A 24,885-nucleotide genomic window follows, 5' to 3' on the forward strand; every position below is an offset into this window, starting at 1 on the left:
GAAATTAGAGCCAAGAATCATCTGTGTTAGGCCATTAATGCCCTTTCAGTTTAGCTCTGTTTGCACTTTCTGTGTGAAGGCTGTAGCGCTGTCACACAAAACGTTAGGGGCTCTTGCCAGCAGAGACTGTGTGAGCAGTCCACAGATGTTGTGGAAGGAGCCCCATGGAACTTTACTGCTTGCTGCCAGAGAGAGCCATCCCCCATCTTCATAGATTTCCTGTAAGCCAGGGAGTTTTCTAAGACGTCAAAATTTAACAGAGAGAAATTGGAATGTTTTCACCAAATGGACAGCTTTTAATATCTGAGTAAACCTCTATAACTCTTTAAAGAAAATTGTCATAATTGTAGGTACCGTTAAACTTTGGAATAAGAAAGTAGAAACTTAATTTTTCTTATAATTTTAGATCTATTACTTAGAAAGTTATTTGAGACACAGTCTTCTACAACTACAGTCTTACCAAGTGAGGGAAAAATGTTTAGTTGTAACTTTGGTAGAAGGGGAATTATTATCATTGCTGCTGAGAAATGGATCCTCTCTTTCTTGACCTTCCTTCCTTCCTGAGTGTCCTTGGCTAATGTTTTCTCTGTGATTCAGATACTGCTGAGCCCAGCAGAGGTTGGTGCTGGAATTGACTCAGTGTGGACATGTGGGTGTTTCTAATAAGAAAAGCCAAATTCTTTTTTCATAGACTCTGTGCTTGAAAGCTTTGATATTCTGAATAACAATACACCCAAAAAAGCACAATTTGACTACTGTATTACAATTTAAAAAGATCCTGCTTTACATGTTTAGCTCAAAAGCAACTTTTATTAAGTGTAAAGACCAAAATTTCTGTGACACTGATCGTTAATATAATTTTAGAAAATATTTATGATCTTCAATCTAATTTAGAGTGCAACCCAAAGACTTTTAAAACCTACTGGATTGATTTATTAGGAAAACCAAAATAATCAAAATGATAAATTAGTCTTAGATGACCTTTGGTAAATATTGATTTCAGTAGTTAAGAACTGAACCATTCTCTTAATAAAAATTGTGACTAATGTAATTCTTAAGTACTTTCAAATGCACTCGGGCATCGTTTCCTCCAGAAGATCTTCCTTAAACCTCCACGTTTGTCCAGGTGCCTCTCTTCTAGCTCCTTGTATAATCGAAATTATCCTATTACATGCTTGTCTTCATCTGGCCAAATTCTTCATGGTTATCTACTCAAGTACACACGTAAACACAGACTCAACCCTTAGCGTAGTTCTTGGCACAGAGTAGGTTCTCAAGAAATATTTTATTGAATTGAACTGTTGAATAATTACTTTATTATTATGCTTATCACAAGTTTCTTTTTGTCATAGTATTCCAAATCACATAGAAAATTTAGGTGCAAAGAAGTTTAGCTGTCACGTGGGAGTAAACCATAGGTGTAAGATTGTTCCTGTCAGAAGTTGTCTTGAGGCTGGAAAGGGTCAGACCATGTTCAGTGCAACCACCACTTGTAGTTCAGAAGAGAGCAATGGAAACATCTAAGGACATCAGACTATGTCCTTTCTGCTAATTGTCCTGTATATCCAAGAAATGTATATTAACTCTTCCTTAAAGTTTTAATGTAATACGGAACTTTAAGATTGCCAACATCAAGGATATTGCTTCCTCAACTAAAACTAAAGCTTTATATTCTTCGTGCTAAATACTTTCTGGCATTTAAATACTTTAATGTTGAGCCAGCCCCGGTGGCCTAGTGGTTAAGTTTGGCACGCTCCGCTTCAGCGGCCTGGGTTCAGTTCTTGGACATGGACCTACACCACTTGTCTGTCAGTGGCCGTGCTGTGGCAGTGGCCTATATTCAGAAAGAGGAAGATTGGCAACAGATGTTAGCTCAAGGCGAATCTTCCTCAGCAAAAACAAAAAGTACTTTAACGTCAAAAATGCACACAAAAGATGTCATTTAAATAACGAAGCTAAAAATGAATATGGGGAAATTCTAGGTCTAAATTGGAATGCCAAAACTTCGTCTGTCTGCAGAGGTTCTATTTACTGTCTGATATGTATGTTTTTCTGGTTTACATGCCTAAGGATGTGGACTTCTGCCCTAGTTTCTCCCAGAAGCCTTTCGGGTTCCTCCATCAGGCCTTTTTGCCCTCCAGCTCTCCTTGCTTCTAGCTGTGTAACTGTGCCCGTCATCACTACCTCTAGGTCATCAGGACCACAGCAAAGGAAGAGCATCTCTGCTGTTGGGGTGGTACCGTTGGTGAGCAGAAATCTGCTATTTAATTAAGCAGGAGGCACACCCTTCAGTCCTGTGGTGGAGTGAAAACAGGGATGGTGATGAAACTTCACCTTTGAGTAATCTAGGACCTTCTTTTTACTGGGCAAAAATTCCTGTGAGCTATCTTAGATTATTTTGATTAAAATGTTATTTAAATATGCACAAACAAGACTAGGTAAAAACTTACACTTATAGCTTTTATGCAAGTATAAAACCAAGCAAAATTTTCATTTAAACACAGACAAATCTATAAAATCAATAAAATTCAAATTGGCAAAAAGAATTAAATATGATAGCTGATAATAATTAGTTGAACCTAAATTGCTATTTGGAATGTGAATTGTACTGTCTCTAGGCTCTTTTGATTTCTCACTGTCTATACTACCATATGCCTATAATGGCTTTTTTTCTCTCACCACCGTTTTCAGCTCTGTTAATATAGCATTCACTGATGTCATTTGATCTCCATGTGTTGCAGCTATGTCATTTACATTTTAAGTTTAAGATTATTTTAAGTTCAAGATCTATTCTTATTAACCTAGGACCATTAGAATAAAGCTACTTGGCACATTGATCATAAACACAAGCATAAGCACAGAAATCCCAAAGCAGTATTCCAATAAAAGATAATCATCCATATAATCCTGGATCAAGTTGTGTCATTTAAAGTTATTTATTAAAATGAAAACAAAAAAATTTAAATTTCCACACAGAATTTATGGACTGCAAAGATTATGTAATTATATCCTCAGCTTCTGCTTTAAGGAAAACTACTCATTATTTTTGCCTATACAACATATATTTGAGAACAAAAGAGATTTCCTAAAGGCAGTATACTGAAGCCAGTAGATCTTGGCTTGCGTATTGGCTTGAGTCTCTGGAAGTATACTGCTTTAAGCTTGCCTGGGCAAGCCAGTCACCTTTATCACATAATTTTACTTGATTGCTGATTCTGGTGGGTTTATTAGAAATGAATACTAATGTTTAGCAGTAGGGTGAGATGGAAAATAATGAATGGCTGGGGGACTAAATTCATATATATTTTAAAAATAGTCAAACTGATGCATATTAAAACTTTCAAATCAAATATTTGTGGAGTCTGTGAAGCTTCTTGAAAAATTCTGGATTCCCTGGAACATAGAGATAAAACATGGTCACTAAGTAAACAAACAGCAGCAGCAACAACAAATCCTGGAGAGAGAGAGGAATTTCATTTCCAGAATTGCCACATTATATAATTTTAAATGTCCAGTTTTTAACCAAAAAAATAGGAGACATGTAAAGAAGTAGGAAAGTATAGTGCATGCACAGGAAGAAAAGGAGTCAATAGTAACTGACCCCATGGAAGCCCATACATCAAATTTATTAGACGAAGATTTTAAATCACCTAGTTTTTAATATGTTAAAAAGAGCTAAAGGAAAGCATGAGAAGAATGTCCCAACCAAAGAGAGAGTATCAACAAAGAGATAGAAATTATAAAAAGGAGGCAAATAGAAATTCTGGAGTTGAAAAATACAATAACTGAAATAAAAATGCACTAGAAGCATTTGGCATCAAAGATGGGCTGGCAGACGAAAGAATCCGTGAACTTAAAGATCAAATGATTGAGGTTATCCATTCTGAGAAAGGAGTAGTTAATTTAAAGTCTGATTTAAAAGACAGTGCAATAATTATAAAAGCAATAATTATAAAACATTGTTGATGGGTTTATAATGTATAAAGATATATTTGTATGACAATAATAGCATAGAGGAGAGAGAGAATACAGCTGTATAGGAGCAGTGTTTTTGTATACTGTTCAAATTGTTTGCATTAATCCAAACGAGCGTAGTTTAAGTTAAGATCTTGATTGTAATCCCCAGGCAACCACTAACAAAACAACTCCAAAAAATATATGAAAAGAAACAAGGGAATTAACATTATACACTAGAAAATATCTATTTTACAGACCTCATGGGGAGATACTATTAATATCTCTTTATACAAGGAAATTGAGGCTTAGAGGTGTTATACTGCTTACATTCATAATAAAATCAAGGCTCAAAACCAAGTCGTCACCAAAATCCCTTACTATAGATCCTATAAGGAAAATAGATAAAATTCTTGGGTAGAACATAGAAATGGTTAAGCTTTGTTATTTTAATAACCATCTTTTACAAGTACCATACTCTTTTGACTCCATCAAATCAGGAATTTAAAGCTCAAGAAGGTTCAGTGTTTTCCCAAAGTGACATTGCTAGTGAGTGGTAGAATTGGGATTTGAATGCAAGTTTCTGTGGCTTAAGGCTTTCTATTGGACCATGCGGCTTTGGGGTTGCAACCTAAAAATTTAGCACACTCACAACAGATGATGCATGCTAGTAAATAACTCAAGAGGACAACACTTGATAGAAAGGCAGTAGTGAATTTTCTTTTCCTGGCTTGTAATTCACAGATAGAAACTTTGTTTTCTTTTTCACAGAACCTGAAGTAACTCAGTGCTTTTAGATAAAAGTTGTAAGTATAAAATTAGGTGATGTGTTTCTACTTTTATTTTATTATTATTGGACAGATTTGACCATGTGTTGAGATATTTACAGTGATACAAATACAGCCAAGTACTTGCTTTGATCTCTTTAAATTTGTAAAAACTGTTTTTCTCTTTGCATCCTGGTTAAGTACAGATTGAAGTCTTCTCAGAAAGATAAACAAATGCAGGCAGGCAATCAGTTTTCTTCCATCAGCAAAGGAGGACTGCAGAACTTCATGATTCAGTTTTAAGATAGCTTATATTTATCACCATCTTGATATTTATATCCGTCACTTTTCCAGAACAAAGACTATTTTAGAATGCCCGTTGCTCCTGAAAAAAGAAGAGTTTGCTTTTCTAGGCTGCATTAAGGAAACTGAAGAGAGTTCAGCATAACTCTGTGACTGCAAGACCTGTACCCTTCCTGGATCTAAATAAGGAGGCTACTGTTTACAGTTCTCGCTTTAGGGGAAATTTCATCAAATGCTTAGAAAAATGACACATTTTCTTTCTCTGAACTCGTAATTCATCATAGTTTTCTTCCTCAAACAAGTTCAAACAAGAAATTTACAGTTTCCTGTAAAATAAGTGTTTGGTGGAACATCCTAGAGTTCTGTTTTTGAATTTGTTTAGGATAGCCCAATTTTTTTTTACTGTTTTGAGTATTTACTATTATGAGCTTGGGTTCCAAACTCAACTGATTTTAGAGATCAAGTTGATCACATGAGTATAGAGGGCAGGGGTAATATATAAGGGAATGTGTGGTCTATGGGTAACTGAAAAGAACATGGCTGCTTAAAGGCATTCAAATTCAGTTTTTTCAAAAACGCTGCTAGACCATTAGAACATATGGCTGAACCAAGGCCTCATGGTTTCTCAATTTAGATTTTACAGACTTCTTCCCCTAGCAATTTGTATGAAATAAAAAGAAAAGTTTGACTGTGTCTCAAATGTGCATTTGGGTGAGTTACCTACCAAGTTTTTGCGTAGTGGAGACCACCAAGGAGCTAATCCTGCCAGATTAACTCATGTTTGTACAAACCTTGAAAGAATGCTTCTCCTGCCCTTTCTAAGCATATATGTGAATTCTGGTGTATCACTGATTCGAAATTTTTGGCTCTTCACACAGCTCTCTATGTGAATTGAAGTTTTTGCACATCTGCTCATTTGAAATTGAATAAGCAAGAGTCCTTAGAGAACATCTTGTGCCTTGCTCGTATAAATGCTAGATAGGGCTCAGAGGCATCTTCACCATGCATGCCCTTGTCAAACGTTTACAGTTATGACACTTATATCATTGATGGTAAGTTTTAAGTAGTTGTTATCTGACTTTAAATTTATAAGAAAGACATGTAGCGGGACCGGCCCCATCGCTGAGTGGTTAGGTTCGCACACTCTGCTTCAGTGGCCCAGGGTTTCGCCAGTTAGGATCCTGGGCACAGACATGGCACCGCTCATCAGGCCACGCTGAGGCAGCGTCCCGCATGCCACAACTAGAGGCACCCACAACTAAAAATACACAACTATGTACTGAGGGGCTTTGGGGAGAAAGAGGAAAAATTTTTTTAAGGCTTAAAAAATTTCTACATGTAGAAATACATGTAGCTTTTGGATTATATTTATGATTCAACTTTGAAATAAAAATTGTCTACTTCAAGCTTTTAGATCTGTTTGACTGAAGAGAACAAGCAATAGTAAGGCAAGCTATTGAATTATTATTACTTGCCATTAATTATCTATATGAATCAAGCTTTTCTCTTATAATGCAACCAAAAGAAATAATTTAGATAATAGGGCTGATATAAGCTATAGTTATCATCCATAACCCTTTAGTAAGGAGTCTCTTAATTTCAGATAATAAAGACTCAGTGTTTCTTGAGCAAAACAAGAATTTGTTGGCTCAGGTAAACAAATCACAGAAAGGACAAGGTGGTGCTTGCTCAGGAACCACCCGATCCAAGGACATTCTCTGTCTCTCTCCTCTGCCCCCTATTCCCAGCTTCACTCTGCCTATTTCCCATCACTGCTTTTCCTTGTGAGTTGGTTTAAGTCCCTCCTATTGCAGATAGGCTTTCTCTACTTGGTGGGAAGAATAGCCACTTGGTGGGATGAATAGGCCATTTTGGACTCATCTTTCATCTTCCATCCCAGGATTGACCTACTTTAGGTCAAGTGCCCTCCTCTGCCCAGTAACTGTGGGCAAAAGGGCAGAAGTATGATGTTCTGTCTTGCATACCAGCTTGGCCTGCAAGTTCAGCCTTGTGGCCAAGAGAGCGGGATCTGTCACTAGAGGGAGAGAAAATATGTGTGAAGTTTTATGTCCTGAGTCCACATAAAAAGATGCCGCTACTAAAAAGGTTTGAAAACTACTGCATTAGATAGAGTTTTGTGAAGTTAGTTTCTTCTCTAGCTTGTACAGAATTTTACTAATGCTACATAACGTCTTCAGGCTTACTTAGTCGTGGGACTCAAGTTGGGCTCATTCATTTTTTTTTTAGCATGTGAATTCTGATTGGTGTATTGTTTGTTGAACAGATACTTATTAAGCACTACCAGTATAGCAAACCCTGTAACTCAGCACAGAAGACACAGTGGTAAACAGACAGACATGGTCCCTCCCTTCATGGAACTTAACAAACCAAAAGAAGAGACAGACAAATAGGCATCACCAGTGCGAGATTATATTTCATGATTCGGAGGTATGAAGCAAAAGACAAGAGGGAGGTCCAGAATAGATAATGATTAAGAGAAGATCTTAAGGATGAGTACGAATTAGCCAGACCAAGAAGGAGAGGGGAGAGAGTAGTCAAGAAAGAGGGAAAGCCTGTGTGAAAGCTCAGAGGCAAGAGAGAAATACTGGAGGAAACAAAAGATGTGCGTCGGGGGGACAGTGTACTGTGGAAGGAGAATAGGAGTAATGAGTGAAGAAGCTGGAGAGGTCAGCTAAGTCCAGATCATACAGTCACAAAATCATGAATTTTATTTTGTTTTTCTTTATCCTAAATGTAACAGGTAGTCAGTGAACATTGTTGAGCAGTCAAGTAAAATATGCAATTGAGAAACTTCCTCCCAGCTGCAGAAGAGCAGTTGGAGAAGAGAATGGTTCGGTCTAAGAGGCAGTTTGATACAAAGGTGTGAAAGTCAGAGGAGGGGAATAGTGTCTGGTCAAAATCTAAGTTAAATAATTATGTATTTTTTACTGGAGTAAGACTGACCCAATTAGGATAAATTAAATGCCTGATTATCTCATTTTCTCTCAATGTTTCTTCAGCGCCTTCCCTCTCGTGCAGTTGGGGCCTGCTTTTGTAGCTCCCGCCTTTCTTGGTTCCGTTCATTTCAGTGATCATTTACTGCAGGCTTTCTCTGCTAAGGTTAGAGATAAAGGGAAGAAGCAAGTGCTGCCTGCTCTCAAGGAACTGATGGTCCCTTGGAGAAATCAGACATATATATGTATGTACATATAAATGGTTCCAGTATGCAATTTAGAAACATCCTAACTGCAGTGTGGAAATGGGTTGGCAGGAGGGACAGCTGGTTGCAGAGCAATAGGAGATTGCTGCAGTAATCTAGATGAGACAGCTACTAAGTGCTATGATAGACAGTGATAAGTACTTTGTGTGATAAGTACTGTGATGCAGGAGTTTGTAAAAAGCGTTTTCAAGCTCTCTTCTTTGGTTCCCAGTATTTTTTTCTGTGTGGGGGGACAACTTATTTTCTAATTATTGGCTTTTTAGTCAAAGTCCATATAAATATTTATGTATTCTACGTTCTAATCACAAACCATATTGAGACAGTTCTACCCAGAATTTCTTTGAACTTCATCTCTAGGCACCATCACTGGTTCAAACGACTGCAGTTAACTTGAGGCATGGGGCTGGAGCCAATCATAGGATAATCATCCACTTCCTGTGCTTTGAATTCCAATCATTTCTTGATTTTCATACCTCCTGCGTTAACTCTGCACACTGGCAATAATGCACCTGGGCCAGAAGGCCTCCAGCTATCTCATTCTTACCCACCAGAAAAATTGATACGTGTGCAGGTTAATGAATACAGCCCCCCTGCAAAGGTGATAATTAAAATTCAGGAGATTCTGGGTGTTGAATAGGGTGAAAGAAATATTTTAAGGTTAATCTCTGTCTGCTGGAAGAGGCTTCCAACCACGTGGCCCACCTCCCACCTAATGTAGTTTGATGAAGCCTCCCTTGGGTTACTGAAGCCTTTACTGTGTTTGGTACATGATGTCTAATAGAACATCTCTCTTACCTGGAATGTCTTGGGTGTAACTTGCCTGTCAGCCAACTCATTCAGTGCATATTTGTTGCTGTGTTAAACTCCAGAGTAGAGCAACCATTTATATATTCTTTACATATTTTTGAGCATCTGCTGTCTGCCAGGCACTGTGCCTGACTAGGACTCAATCCATGCCTTGTAGTAATACCCATACAGCATACAGAAGATTGTGGAATCACTATGGAGGAACTGGTTGTCAGTTTTGTAAAGCATTTGGAACATGGTAAGCCATTAGTAAATGTTAGTTGCCTGTGTTAGCCATCATTATTACTGTCTGACTGGGAGAGAAGAGGGGGCAGGATGTTCCAGGCTAAGAGACTAAGTGAATGGCATTTTCCAAAATGGCTCAGTCTGGTTGGGGTGTAGAGTACAGTGCAGACGACAGTGATGCGAGGTGGTGCTAATGAGAGGTAGTCTGGGACCAGATGATAAAGGACCTTAGATATCAGCTAAAGGATTTTGACGTTTCAAAATATATCACTGTAACCATTTGACTTTTCAAAATATGCCAGTGGGAAAGTATTGGGGAAAAAAAAATTTGTGGCATCACTTTATTTTTCTGTTCTGATATTCAAGTTTTCTTTTTACAGTTTTATGGAAAATTTCCAGCATACACTGAAGTAAGAAGAGTAGTATAATGCCCCACATGTACTTGTTACCTAGCTTTAACAATTATCAATATGTGGCCAATCTGTTGAAGATTTTTAAGCAAGGCAAGAAAGGAGATTAACATTGTGCCACTTCCATTACCTTATTTAATCTTCACAGTGTCCCTTGGAGTATGTGGTATTCCTACTCCCTGTTTACAAGTGAGAAAATCATCAAAATGATGAAGTAAGTAAGAGTTCTGAGATTCTAACCCACATCCAGCTTATCTCAGAACTCAAGTTCTTTCCCATGCTGTATCATGCTGCCTCAATAATTCTGAAGCAGAGCATGATTGTCAGTTGAAAACAGCTGCTGATCTGCCTACCTGCTACGTTGGTGCTGTTGAGGCTTCTGAGGATGGTAGACTTCCCGCCTCCAGCCACTTTTACAGGGTCAGCAGGATCTAAGTCTACATAAATGCACTTAATCAACCTAATCAGCTAAAATGACTCTTTAGTCTAGTGGTACTCAAAGTGTGGTCCCCAGACCAGCAGCAAGTTGATAAAAAATAGAGGGGCCGGTTAAGTGCGCATGTTCCACTTCGGCAGCCCGGGGTTCGCCGGTTCAGATCCCGGGTGCAGGCATGGCACCACTTGGCAAAAGCCATGCTGTGGTAGGCGTCCCATGTATAAAGTAGAGGAAGATGGGCATGATGTTAGCTTAGGGCCAGTCTTCCTCAGCAAAAAGAGGATTGGCAGCAGTTAGCTCAGGGCTAATCTTCCTCGAAAAGAAAAGAAATTCTCAGGCCCCACCCCCCAATCTACTGAATCAGAAACTCAGAGAGTGGGATACTCATGATGCCTATGTTGCTATTTGCTGTGTTTAAATAAAGTACTGCATTGGTTTCTTGCAAACACACGGTTTCAACAATCTGCAAAAGCATTTCTAAGGCAAAAATCTCTTATCAGAAGAAGTCCTATGTTTCTTTTTTAACAAGTTCATGAAAAACATGTCTTAAGAGGAATTTTTATTCAGACTTAACACCAGCAGTCTCTCTGGGGATGTTACATAACTACATGTTACAATGGAAAGGAATCTTAAGGAATTTGCACGGCCAGTGTTTAAAGTACTTGATGGCGCCATCTGCTGGTTAAAGCACTACAGAATGTGCAGCTTGATTACTCAATGCTTTGGGGACAGACTCTGTTATTTCTAAAAAATCAGTTTTATAGTAAAAATTTAATGGAATAGCCAAACATGAGATATATGGAGAACTTTTTACTGTAAAACCGCCATTTAGAATTCTTAGATATCACAGCAAAACACAAGCAACAAAAGAAAACATAGCTAAATTAGACTTCATCAAAATTAAAAACTTCTGTGTCAAAGGACACTATTGAGAAAGTGAAAAAGCCCACAAAATGGGAGAATATGTTTGAAAATCATATATCTGATAAAATATATATATCCAAATACATAAATAGTATCCAAATATATAAAGAATGCTTACAACTCAACAACAAAAAGTAAAACAACCCAATTAAAAGATGAGTGAAGGGGGCCAGCACAGTGGTGCGGTGGTTAAGTTCACACATTCTGCTTCTGCGGCCCTGGGTTTGCTGGTTCGGATCCTGGGTGCGGACATGGCACCGCTTGGCAAGCCATGCTGTGGCAGGCTTCTCACATATAAAGTAGAGGAAGATGGGCATGGATGTTAGCTCAGGGCCTACCTTCCTCACCAAAAAAAGAAAAATGGTTAGACACAGACTTACCATAGAACCCAGCAATTCCTTTACTATGTATATACCCAAGAGAATTGGAAACAGGTGTTCAAACAAAAACACAAATGTTCGTAGTAGCATTATCCATAATAGCCACAAAGTAGAAACAACCCAAATGTCCATCAACTGATGATTGGATAGATAAAATATGGTATATTGATACAATGGAATATTATTCAGCCATAAAAAGAAATAAAGTACTAATATATTGATGAACCTTGAAAACATTATGCTAAGTAACAGAGGCAGGCACAAAAGGCCACATGTTATATGATTCCATTTATATGAAATGTCCAGAAGAGGCAAAGCCATAGGGATAGAAAGTAAATTATGGTTGCCAGAGGCTGGGGCAGAGGAAGAATGGGAATGAGTGGTGACTGGGTATGAGATTTCTTTTTGGGGAGATGCACATGTCCTGGAATTAGATAGTAGTGATGGTTGTACAACACTGTGAAGGTGCTAAAAGCCACTGAATTGTACTCTTTAAAATAGTTAAAATGGTAACTTTTATTGTTGTAGTTTATTTTGTTATTCTATGTTTTTAACTCCCACACCTACTCTGTTATAAAGTGATTACAGAAGTTGACACAGCTAATAAGCAGATGAGCAAAGATCAAAATTCAACCATTTTGTCTCCAAGTTTTGTCCTATTCCGACAGCTTTTTTCAATATTGGTTACCTTTACCTTTTTCAGTTCCTATTTGTTAAAAAGATTCAACATTTTCCCAGGTGATTGTTTAAGGTATATGTTTACTCTTACAAAACAAACTGTATCTTTTGTCCATTATTAATAGATTTTAAACTGAACTTACCTTGTATGCAATAGATATTATATGTCAAAGCCTTATAATTTCTTTGTGTTTGTTTACTCCTCTTTTACAGGCTCTTGATGGAAATGTGTATGATCACCTCAAGGATTATTTAATAGCCTTCAGCCGAACTGAGCTAGAGACGTGCCAAGCTGTGCAGAACACATTCCAGTTTTTATTAGAAACCTCCAGCAAGGTAAGTTACCTTAGTACAATATGTAATGTTATCCATTTTAGAATCTAAAATGTTTTTACATACAAACAAAATGAAAGTACCAATGACATTAGGAGAATGCTTTAAAGGACAAGTTTCCTGGAAACTATATTCCTTCTAACAAAGTTCTGTTCTCCTTGATGAGTTGGCAAGAGGGAGGTGATGACACAGGCTAGCTCAGGACACCAGTCCACTGTCATGCTCGTTGCTTTTGAGAGAATGGTTTAAAGAATTTTATCTTCCACTCAGATTTTGAAGGCACTCATATGAGGGAACAACAAGGTCAGGTGTCAGTGCAAAGAGTAATAAGGGGGTACAAAGGGGACAGTAGCATTTTATAATCGAAAGAAAATGAATGGTATAATGTTTTTAAAAAATTAACCTTACCTTCTATGCTGTCATTCTTTAGTAGTAATCTTTTCATTCAAAACTGTTGAAATCCATCATCTTTACTGGCATGTCACACTGTGTACGGAGAAAATAAATGAAGTTGCTTTTCTTCAGGATCTGACAGATTAAAATTTTTTGCAGTGGAGAAACTGTCCTTTGGAAGATAAATTGTTCCTGTGATTAGTAAATGTTATTTTCCTTCTGGTAAATTCAGTGCATAGTAAATATTTCCTGACTGAATGCATGCATTTGTAAGAATATATTCATTTTATAACTGCTGTTTTAAAAGATCCAGTTCAGTTCTCTTTTTTGGCAGAGAGAGCGGGAACTGACTAATACCCTAGGAAATAGTTTGGAAGGGGATCAGGGTGTCCATCTCACAAGACAGCGTCCAAAGACAGGAGAGAAAAGGGGCACAGACCCTGCTTCTGAGCTCCTCCTTATGTGCTTGTTCTTGTTTTCAGCCGTCCATACCTCCAGTTCTGTTTTTAGAAAAACATTTAAAATGTTAAGTTGATACAGAAATATAAAGATCACTAGTCTAGTGCTTTGAAATCCTGTCATATTTGTATTTTCCTATATTTTTAGCCCCCAGGATCCAATAAAAGATATAAAAGGATTGATGTATAGAAAGAAGGATGGATGGATAGATGGATAGTTATGTGAAAGCAAATATAGAAAAATGTTAATTGAAGAATCTAGGTAGTGGATATATGGGTGTTTCTATACAATTGTTTTTATTTTGATGTGTGTATCTTGGAAGTTTTCCATAAGAGAATGTTGTGGGGAAAGGCCTATAAAAGCATCTTGGCTTTATTCCTTTCATGGAATAGTTGATTTTTGACTAGTGACCAAATTATTTATATTTATTGATCCATTCAGGTTTTTTGTTTTGTTTTTAATACATTTTGGTAACATATTTTATTAGACAATTGTCCATTTCATTTATCAAATTTAATGGCATAAATTTGTGTATAAACTTGTTTGCCTCCATACGTAATTGTCTCCCTTTTTGTTTCTAATGTCTCTTATTTTGATCAGAGTTACCCGTCTATTTTATTACTCTTTTCCAAGACAAGCTTTTGCTGTACTTCTCAATGTTGTTCTTTTCTGTTTCCTTAATCTTTGCTTTGATATTCATTATTTCTTTTACTTTATTACAATTTATGTTCTTCTTTTTCAGGCTACTTTTTCTGTTAGGCCCTATGTTTTCAGTCTTTCTTATTTCAAGTAAATCCATTTAAGGCAAAAAATTTCTCCTTCTACTTTAAGTGCATTCTGTGATATGTCAGGCTTTTTTGTTGTTTCTACATTTTTCCCCCTTGTTAACCCATGAATTACTTAAAGTGAGTTTTTCCAGGTTCCATTCAATGGGAGTATGTAGTGGGGTAGCATATTTCATTTTTAATTTTATTAGAAATTGTATTGTATGATATTCATTCTAATTTTATCAGAGAGGTTCCCCTCTAACAAAATTTTTGAAAATCTCTTTTTCCAAGAATAAGTTAGGTTGGATACACCGCTTTTAGTTTATAAAACAGGTATAGGTATAGGCTTAGAAAATAACTAATATTTTACACAAAACACTTAACAATTTTCTGGAAGTTTTTAGCACATCCTCTGGTATTATCATGCTTATTTTATAGAGAGGAAAAAACTCAGGAAGTTGATGTGGCTTGCCTGAGTCACACACTCACACATAGTGTTTTCCGTGCTCTACTTCTATACTATATTAGTTCTTCAGCTTATGTATTTTTATAGAATTGAATTAAAAATGTATAAACTGATTTGGACACAGATAAGCTTTCATTTTCCTCTGCATTTACTCATATGAGTATCTTCCTCCCCAGGGATGAGGAATAAATGAGATGCTCTTACATTTAGATTGAAAGTGGTAATAATAAAAATTTAATAAGAATGGTGTAGCTGGGAGCTGTGCCCTTTTGTTCCAAGGACCAGAGGAGCTCACAGCTACAAACTGTATGCCATGTGCTTTTCTGTTACAAAGAGCTTGTTATGCTGCTCTTGTTATACGCTAAAAGCAACCCAGTGATCTGATCACCCAAAAAGAAATTTGAAACCCCTTACGTTTTCATTCCACTGCGTTATTACTTTGTCTTTTGGTTGGGGGGATCCATTTTTTCCCACATAGCCAAAGATATTGGGGGGTAATCCCTACTAACACACTGTAAATGTTACAGTGCTCTCTCTATCTTTCATCCCCTGAAGGAAAACAGCCAGCCCTAGGAGCTTTTGTTTGATTTTAATTATTTATGAAGCTTGCTCTTCTCCTTAATATTTTATGAAATTCTTTGTATATGTAACTGAAGCGGATGTTGCCATAGACACTTTCTGTAGGATTGTAACTCCAAAGGTAGTTCTCCTGGCCTTTATGGTTTCTTTCTGTGTGCTTGTTTTCTGTCTGCATAAGGAAACTCAATACCAATGAAGAACGTAGCTCTTTTAACAATTCAGGAAATATCAGTGTTATTCTATATTTCTTTGGAAATTGAATTGTCTAGTATTGCCATTCTTAATGCCTTGAAGACTAACCAAAAAAGTAAACAATAAAATAAAAAGAAAAACCACGTGATTGTCTTAAAAGACACAAGAAAAGTATTTGACAAAATTTAACACTCTTTTATGATTAAAAAAACATTCAGCAAACTAGGGATAAAAGGGAACTTCCTTAACATGATAAAGAGCATTTATGAAAAACCTACAGCTAGTATCCTACTCCATGGGGAAAGACTGAAGGCTTTCTCCCCTGATCTCAAGATGCTCACTTTCACCACTGCTGGTCACCATTGTACTGTAAGTCCTAGTCAGAGCAATTAGGCAGGAAGAAGAAATAGAAGTGTCCAAATTGAAAGGGAAGAAGTAAAATTATCTGTATTTGCAGGTGACGTGATTATATGTAGAAAACTCTACAGAATCCACAAAAAAAGTACTAGAGCTAGTAAATGAATTCAGCAAAAGTTGCAAGATCAAACACAAAAGTCAGTTGTGTTTCTATACTCCATCAATGAATGAGCTGAAAGAAAATTAAGAAAACAGTTCCAACTACAGTGGCATCTGAAGAATAAAATACCTAGGAATAAATTTAACCAAGGGGGTGAAAGACTGCTTTGTTGACAACTACAAAACATAACTGACAGAAATTAAAGAAGACCTAAGTAAATGTAAAAAATAAATGCTTATGGATGGGAAAATTTCATATCACTAGTATTGCAATTGGATACACAGGTGTCCTTCAACAACTATTTATTGAATGGTGCTTTAGGCAAAGTCACTATGCCAGATGCTGAAGGATACATCAGTAATGAGATTTAAGGCCTGATCTCGGTTGTCACAAGAAATGACAGAGGGGAGCAGGTAGAGACTGGAGGGAAGAATTACAAGGGGGATGAGGAAACTTTCGAGAGTGAGGAATATGTTCATTATGTTGATTGTGGTGACATTTTTACAGGTGTATAAATACGTTAAAACTTACCATATCAATAAAATTTTGCTGTCTGTCAATCATACACTAAAGTAATGCCTTTAAAGAGAGAGAGATTAGGCATATGTCCCAGAGAAGATGAAAATTTATTTTCACACAGAAATTTGCACACCAGTGTTCATAGTAGCCAAAAATTGGAAACTGCTTAAATGACCTTCAGTGAGTAAAGGATCAAATAAACTGTGGTATGTCCCTACCATGGAATACTACTGAGCAATGAAAAGGAACAAACTGTTGATACATGCAACAACTTGGATTAATTTAAAGGGAATTATGCTGAGTGAAAAAAGGCAATCTCAAAAAGATACATACTGCATGATTCCATTATATACCATTTACGAAATAACATTTACAGAGGTGGAGAACAGATTAGTGGTTGCCAGGAGTTAGGGGTGGGGAGAGTGGATGTAGCTGTTACACAGTAGCACAAGGGAGCCTTGGGGTGATGGTTAAGTGTCTTGATTGTGATGATGGATATCTGAAGCTACACATGTGATAAAATTCATAGACTCTACACCTACCCCAATGAGTGTGTGTGTAACTGGTGAAATCTAAATAAGCTTTATGCTTTGTACCAGTGTCGATTTCCTGGTTTTGATAACTTTGCAGGATGCCGACATTGGGAGGTGCACAGGACCTCTATGCAACTTCCTTCGAAATAAATTGTTGAGAAGGAGAAGACCAGTGACTAGCCAGTACCTCTGGTGTCCAGATTTTGTTTTCTCCTTTCTCCTACCCTGCCTATAAAAACAAAAAGCAGGGCTTTTTTGGAAAAGAGAATTGATTGTAGGTCAGGGGCACGAAATATATAAGACAAACCTTAAATAGTTTGTCATAATAGAAAACAAGGAAACTGAAAAAACTATGAAAAAAAAAACTGCTAGTCATGCCTCATAGAAAGCAAGGAAACTGAAAAACTATCAAAAAAACTACTAGTCATGTCAAAAATCAGGATGTGATTTTGCTAACCAAAGATGGGATAATTTTAGCATCAATAATGGTAATAACCGCAGTAGATTAAAACACATGAAATATTTTTAAATCTCTGACTTCATAATAATAATTTATTAAAGCTATAACTGGTCATTCCTTGGTGGTTGCTAGGGAAACAACTCAATTTGAAAATTAGGTAATGAAGGGAAAGAATTAAGCATTTATCCTGCCTTATGCAAACTGTACCTCAAAGCACTAAATGATTGACTTGGACAGTTTCTCTTACAGAAGTATTCTAGCTAGTAAATGAAAAGGCACTGATAGAGTTCCTTGGTAGAATGATAGAAAAAAGAGAAAATCTCTAGTTTTTCCCACCCCTAATGGATTTAGGCAATTATCATCATAGGCCTATTCTGTTAGTTTCCTAGGGCTGCTGTACAAATTGCCATAAACTAGATGGCTTAAAAGAATAGAAATTTATTCCCTCCAAGTTCTGGAGGCTAAAAGTCAGAAATTGGGGGGTCAGCAGGGCTGCGCTCTCGCCAAAGGCTTTAGGGGAGAATCAGCTCCTTGCCTCTTCCACGTGTTCTTTGGCTTGTGGTCACATCACTCCAGTCTGTGCCTCCATGGTCCCATTGGCTCCTCTTCTGTCTGTGTTTTCTTCTGTGTGTCTTTTATAAGGACACTTATCATTAGATTTAGGGCCCACCCAGGGAATCCAGAATGGTCTCTTTAACTCAAAATCCTTAATTACATCTGTAAAGGCCCTTTTTCCAAATGAGGTCATATTCTTAGGTTCTGGGGATTAGGACACGGGCATGTCTTTGGGGGCCACCATTCAGCCCACTACAGCTGTTAATAGCATAAAAAGAGGCAAGTCGGAGTCTCGCCTTCTCATGGAAGTAAACACCACCTTGCCAAAACAAAACAACAAAAACCTGAATGCAATCAGCATCAATTTATAGCAAATACAGGAAACTAAATACTACCAGGATGCAGTCGACCAAATTCAGACTGTGGGAAACTCTACAGAACAAAAACCCAGTTTCTTCAACAAATAAAATGGAAGGAGAGAAAAAAGAGATCGAGGAAGCAACTTGTATACGAAAAGAAACCTAAGGAACATCATCCAGTTGCACTGTGGGGGCCTTATTTTGATCCTGATTTGAAAAACTTGAAAAAATATGAAACAATCAGGGAAATTTGAACACTTACTGATTGTTTTGTATTTATTGTAAATTTTAATATAGATATGTTTTTAAACAAGTCCTTGTCTTTTAGATATCATACTATAATATTTATGGATGAAATGCTATGTTTGTAACTTGCTTCAATATTATTGGGGGTGGAAGGGGTAGGTGGGTTTATAGATGAAAGAAGATTGGCCATGAGGGGATGTTTTTGGGAGTTGGGTGATGGGCACATGGGGATTCATTACTCTGTCGTCTCTACTTTTATATGTGTTTGAAATTTTCCATAATGAAAAGTTAAAATTTTGTAAAGGTTGAAACTTCCCCCTTCCAAAAAAAGAAAAAAGATGTGTAGTTCTTGAGAGGATAGATTTGGCAACCTGAAGGATGATCCTCTTAGCTTTTTCTGCCTGGTGATTAGTGAGGCTCTCAGGGCTGTATCAAGAGCTTTCACAGCTATTCTAGCTTAAAACTGGAATCCAAGAAAAGAACAAAACACATTCCCCTTTGGAATGTGTTTATTCAGCCAGCCTCCCCTGACCAAATTTCCCCTACCGCTCCTCACTCCATACCATCCCTTCCACCTGGATTAAACATCACCCTCTTTTGTGCTCTCCTAGTACCCTCCACATACTTCTGTAGTGTATTTTAATTGTGGAAGCTGTTTGGCTCTCCCGATTTCCAGACTATAAATTCCTTGAAGACACTAACTGTGTTTCTAACTAACTTTATTCATCTATATATTCCCCTGCATTTAACACTGGGCCTGGTAAGCTCTCTTAATAAATGGTTGTTGAAGGAAGGGCAGGGGCGCAATAGAGAACTGGGGTTGTAGTGGTAAACAAAGTGCGAAATACACCTCCTGCTCTCTCCGTCTCCTCAATAAGTTGCTCTCCCAGGAGCACTGTGGTGGAGCCGCAGAGCTACTTGACACTTGGTTTTCTCCTTCTTCTGCCCATCCTCTGGCAGAGGTGCTAATGAGCTGTGATACACCTCAAATGAAAGATAAGTCAAGGATAAGCAATGTAGCAAAATAGAAAATGAGTTTCTGCACAATCAAATGTTGCTGATTTCCATTCTTTCCCAGGGTATATAATGCAATGAATTCTTTTCAGGTAACTGTCTTTCTGTACTGTGTGTTTTGCTACTTTTTGTGTATCAGAATTTTGCTTCTATATAACTTCCTTTCTAGTCTGTCTTCATGGTATGCTTTAAGATGGTAATTAGAATGTAACTTCTAGAAAAGGTGTTAAGAAATACTGTAAAAATACTGTTTTGTGCTATGGGTGAGGCTATCTGGCAGCTTCCTAGGGAATGGCAATCTCCATAAAACAGACTTTCAGAGGCCTGGGAAACTTCAGAGCTGGGAGAGATATCAGAGACTAATGTGCTTCCCGGTTTGCACCTCCCCCTAGTAAAAAGAATAGCTTTTTGTGTAATAGCTATCTTCTTGCTGTCTGAAAATATTGCATATTGTCTAGTCCAAAAATCTGGGCTAGTTTCTAAACTAGTACTTTCCAAATTTAGATTCTTTAGAAAATAGGACACATGAGTAACAACTGTTATCTAAAATTTAAAAAAAAAAAGTATAATTATCATTTCTTTTTGACCACGTAGTGTTGGATGATTTCTCATTTTTGGAAAACAGCAAAATAAATCTTAAACTTTGAAATGTAATCACTGGACATTTTAACCTTCTTAAAGACTTACGGATATTTTCTTTTCTCTTTAGGTGGTACGAGACTATAATCTTCAGCTGTTTTTACAAGAGAATGCTGTGTTTCACAAACCCCAGCCCTTCCAGTTCCAGCCTTGTGACAGTGATACTGTAAGGGAATTCCAGATCTTCATTTCAATGTTGTTAAGCTACGTTTGTGCTCAAATAACTATTATCCTTGGAATAGACAGACAAAAAATCTGAATATGTCTCATTAATTTTATAACAAAGCTGTGAAGATGCAGAGAAACTGTGACATTTCTTCTTTCTAAAATATGACTAACACATACAATATCTTTATGCTAACAACTTTCCGCTAAATAGGGTTAAATTATAAGACAAGCTACCTAAAATCTGAAAACTGAACTGAGGAAAGAAGAAAAAATATTAAATAAATTTTATTTTCAATTCAAATATAAATTATACTTTTATCCATGAAATTCTTTATATACATATCCTTCCAAAGAAATTAGTAGTTAAATTTTAACCAGAATAGAATTAATAAATAGAATAATGAATATGTGCATGCAAATAGTTTGATTGATTTTATTAAAAAATTACAGTCCCTCTATAATTCCTTTCAGATTTCTTAGAATGTTAAAGTATTAACACAAATGCTAAGTTGAGTTCGCAGTTTTTAAAAAGCAGACATTAATCATACATTTTTATGCTTGGGTTTACTCTATGAAAAATTATTGCCATTTTTGAATTTTAAGAAAAGCACTGAAATGCTAATTTGATAACATAAAAAATATATTTAACTTCGGCAAGGTGAGAAAGCACATATCTATGTGTTAGCATGTTAGAATGTCCAAGATATGCTACCACATTCTCTTAATGTGGGCAAGCCAAGAGGGAAGTCAGATTATATTGGTAAAATCTGTTGGTAAACCTAGAATCAAAACCAGGGGGGTTTATGATATCAGAATTTAATGGTATCAATTTGATAGAAAGCTTCCCCGTAGGTATCTTTGTTATTTTTCTTACTAAATTTTAATAGCTCTGTTAGCAACTGTGTAAAGAAATGTAGGTCAAAATGTTTCCCTCTAGATTATAATCCTTGCCTTTAAATTAGTGCCTTTTTTTATCAGTCAGGTTTTGCTTAATGACTCAGTGACATTGTCCTATAATTTGACTTCTTTGAAACCTGGGAGGAATGAAGCAGAGCATCAGAAGATACAGGATATGGACAAGTTCTCCAAGCTAGACTTAAATTGCGACTAATTTGAGACTATTTTATCTTTGCCCATTTTCCTCAGAAAAATCAGAGTAACAGTGATTCTCATCTCACTTGTCCAAAGCCCAGCTACAACCCTATATCCTCCTCTGTTTCTAGACACTGTGCTAAATGTTCTTAGCTGTGTGTCCCTGTTTGCCTTAAAGTTCTAACTCTATGCTGTTTTCTGTCCTTGTGCAATCTTTACTGGGCAGAGTTTAAAAGCTGCCCAACTGGTGGATATTGAGCTCTCCCCTGTCAGTGCTCTGAGAATGACCATAGCTGAGGTATATGGGAGTGTGGGTCAAGGGTGGAGGGGTGGGGTGTGTGGGTTTGCATGTTAATAATGGGTGGGACTTGGTATTGGGATGATAGTTTATTTATATACACACCTGTATAAGGGGCCACGGAATGTATAAGCTAGGGCTCTCCATTTTCCCTTACAAATTGATTTCCTTTCCTGATTATGGTGAAAAGCTTGAGCTTCTCATTTTTCATCTTCTGTGAAGCACCTTAGTTTTCCTCAACAGCAGTGCTGGAAAGAAGCTTAGAGTTAATCTTGCCTTTATTGAAGGGGAAACTGAAGCCTAGAAAGCAAAAGAGACTTGTCCAGAGTCATAGATGAATTAATGAAACATTACAGTCATGATTGCAATATTAATGTTCTTTCTGCGTGCTACTCTGCCTTCTGAGAAGAAATGTTCAGCACGTGGGGAGAAATTAATTTTTTCCTAATGAAAAAAGATAAATGCCTATACTTTTATAAAAATCATCCCAGATTGTCAACCATTGAAAAAGTCTTTAGAATAATCATTTTGAAAATGTTTTTAACTGCAAAATATGTTTGCATGTAATTTTTATTTTGTTGTAAATTAAGAATTTGTTGTAAATTAATATTCTTGCTGCCCACGAAGAATAAAATCCCAAATAATTACTTTTGCTCAGTATGGACTAGTACTGTCCTTCCCTGTGAGAATGGAGCCATTGTTTATTTGATTTTCTGGTTTCCTCTTAGAGGTGGTAGCACTAAGCCTGTTGTGGAGTAGAAAGCTCCAGTGAGTGCCCATCAACTCACTGTTTCTGCCAGGCGAATATAGGACTTGTAGGAAGGACTAATCGATACCATCTTCTGTTGTATTTCTGAAATTGCTATTGTTCCTATCCCATTTTGAAGCACATTTCAATTCAACAGACCTCAGCCCCTACTCTCTGTACCAATGTCTCAGATAGCTACTGAGGATACCTACTCCATGTTAGGCTACAGACCCTGAACTAGATGAGCTCACTAAACATGTATACAAATAAGTAAGATGTAATAAGGCAAGTGCTGTATAGAATAGAATGCTATTGCTGTCCAGTGATGGGTACAGTTAATGCGTCCGTATGTAGTGCAGTTCTTTTACAATTTTATTGAAGCACATTTACATATCATATAGCTCATCTTTTCAAGTGTATTATTCAATGATTTTTAGTAAATTTACCAAATTGTGCAACCATCGTCATATATAAGTTTTAGAACAGTTTCATGACCCCAATAAGATCCCTCATGTCCATTTACCGTTAATTCCTAGTCCGCTACCCCAGGAAACCCCTAATCTATTTTCTTTCTCTGTAGATTTGCCTTTTCTAGACATTTCACACAAGTTGAATCATACAATATGTTGTCCCTTATGTCTTGCTTCTTTTGCTTAGCATAATGTTTTTGAGGTTCGTTCATGTCATAGAAAATATCAATAGTTTGTGCCTTTTTATTGCTGGGTCGTATTCCATTGTATGAATATATTACATTTTGTTTATCTCTTCACTAGTTGATGGACATTTAGGTTGTTACCCACTTTGGGCTGTTATGAGTAATGCTGCTATTAACATTGATGTGCAAGTTTTTGTATGAATGTGTTCTCATTTATCTTGAGTTGCTGAGTCTATGGTAAATTTAGTTTAGCTTTTTAAGGAACTGCCAAACTGTTTTCCAAAGTGGCTGCACCATTTTACATTTCCACCACCATTGTATATGGGTTCTCACTTCTGCACGTCTTCACCACCTTTTGTTATTGTCTGTCTCTTTGATTACAGCCATCCTAGTGGGTATGAAATAGTCTCTCATCGTGGTTTTGATTTGCATTAACTTAATGACTAATGAGGTTGAGTATCTTTCCATGAGGTTATTAGTGATTAATATATTTACTTTGGTAAAATATCTATTCTCAAATCTTTTGTCTATTTTCTGCTTGATTGGCTTCTTATTATGGATTAGATCTCAAAGAAGAATTGAAGTTTACTCTGCCGTGATTGCAAAACAACATGCCAGGAAGTGAAAATAACAATTGAAAATAATAAAAATAATAGGTGACATTCAGTAAAGGTTTATTTCATACTAGACATTTTTCTAATTGCATTGCCTGTATTAACTCATTTAATCCTCACAACGACTTTATATTCTAGGTGCTATTTTTAATCCTCATTTTAAAGTTGAGGAAACTAAGATTAAGAAATTTGCTCAAGGGCCAGCCCGAGTGGCCTAGTGGTTAAGTTAAGCACACACCACGTCTGTGGCCTGGGTTCAGTTCCCAGGCATGGACCTACACCACTCTGTTGGCAGCCATGCTGTGCTGGCAGCCCACATACTAAAAAATAGAGGAAGATTGGCACGGCTGTTAGCTCAGGGTGAATCTTCCTCAGCGGGAGAAAAAAAAATTTGCTCAAGGTCACTCAGCCAGTAAGTGTTGGAGCCAGAAAAGTTTGAAAATGCATTACCTACCCTTGAAATAGCAAGTAGTCTTGGGGTGGTGATGGAGAAGTTGAGTAACACCATAAATGTGGGTTGCAACCAGATTTTGTGTTTCAGTTTTATATATGGTACTATATGGAGAACTACCATATATAAATGTTTTTATATATGGTATATATAGGTTTCTATATATGGGAATGTTTTCAAGTAGGACAGTCATATGATGAGGTCCATTGCAGATGGAGTGCCCCTGCAGGACAGTATTGTTCCTTAATGTCATTTTGAATTAGAAATTTGAACTGCTTATGGGTTTAACATATTCAGTTTTCATTCACTCGATAGATATTTATTATATATGCTTTGCATATACCCTTGCCTTACATAGAAAAGAGTATTCAATAAATATTGATCTAGATTTAGGTAAGATATATTTAAGAAAGCCATAGGACTTTTAAAGTTACTACCTTGATAAAATGTAACTTATTTTCTTCTGAATATTTTCATATATTGTCTTACAATTAAAAAAACTTTTTAATATAATCCATTTCAAATCGTAATATTTTCCTTACAAAAGTCTAAGGTGTCCAGTTGAAAACGTTTAGTCACAATGTTACCATCAGAATTTAATCCTTGAAATTATCACACTCTTGTTTTCTTGGCTTGTCTTTTATTACCTGCTGATGAATCAAAATTCCTTTTTCTTTTTCTGTTAATATATGATTATTTTGACTCATGCTTTAGAATGATATAC

At 36.7% G+C, this 24,885-nt stretch overlaps 1 protein-coding gene across 5 annotated transcripts in view; it reads left to right on the forward strand.

Moving 5' to 3' along the window:
• The window catches only part of FCHSD2 (FCH and double SH3 domains 2), a 276,252-nt gene that overhangs the window by 197,763 nt on the left and 53,604 nt on the right, over positions 1 to 24,885 (forward strand). For all 5 annotated transcript variants that reach the window (XM_014842037.3, XM_014842036.3, XM_070490775.1 and 2 more), the window contains 2 exons: positions 12,318 to 12,440; positions 20,206 to 20,301. In XM_014842037.3, the coding sequence (XP_014697523.2) occupies positions 12,318 to 12,440; positions 20,206 to 20,301 (219 nt within the window). The remainder of the gene's footprint in view (positions 1 to 12,317; positions 12,441 to 20,205; positions 20,302 to 24,885) is intronic.

The sequence above is a fragment of the Equus asinus genome, chromosome 20, assembly GCF_041296235.1.
Source record: "Equus asinus isolate D_3611 breed Donkey chromosome 20, EquAss-T2T_v2, whole genome shotgun sequence".
Taxonomy (NCBI): domain Eukaryota; kingdom Metazoa; phylum Chordata; class Mammalia; order Perissodactyla; family Equidae; genus Equus; species Equus asinus.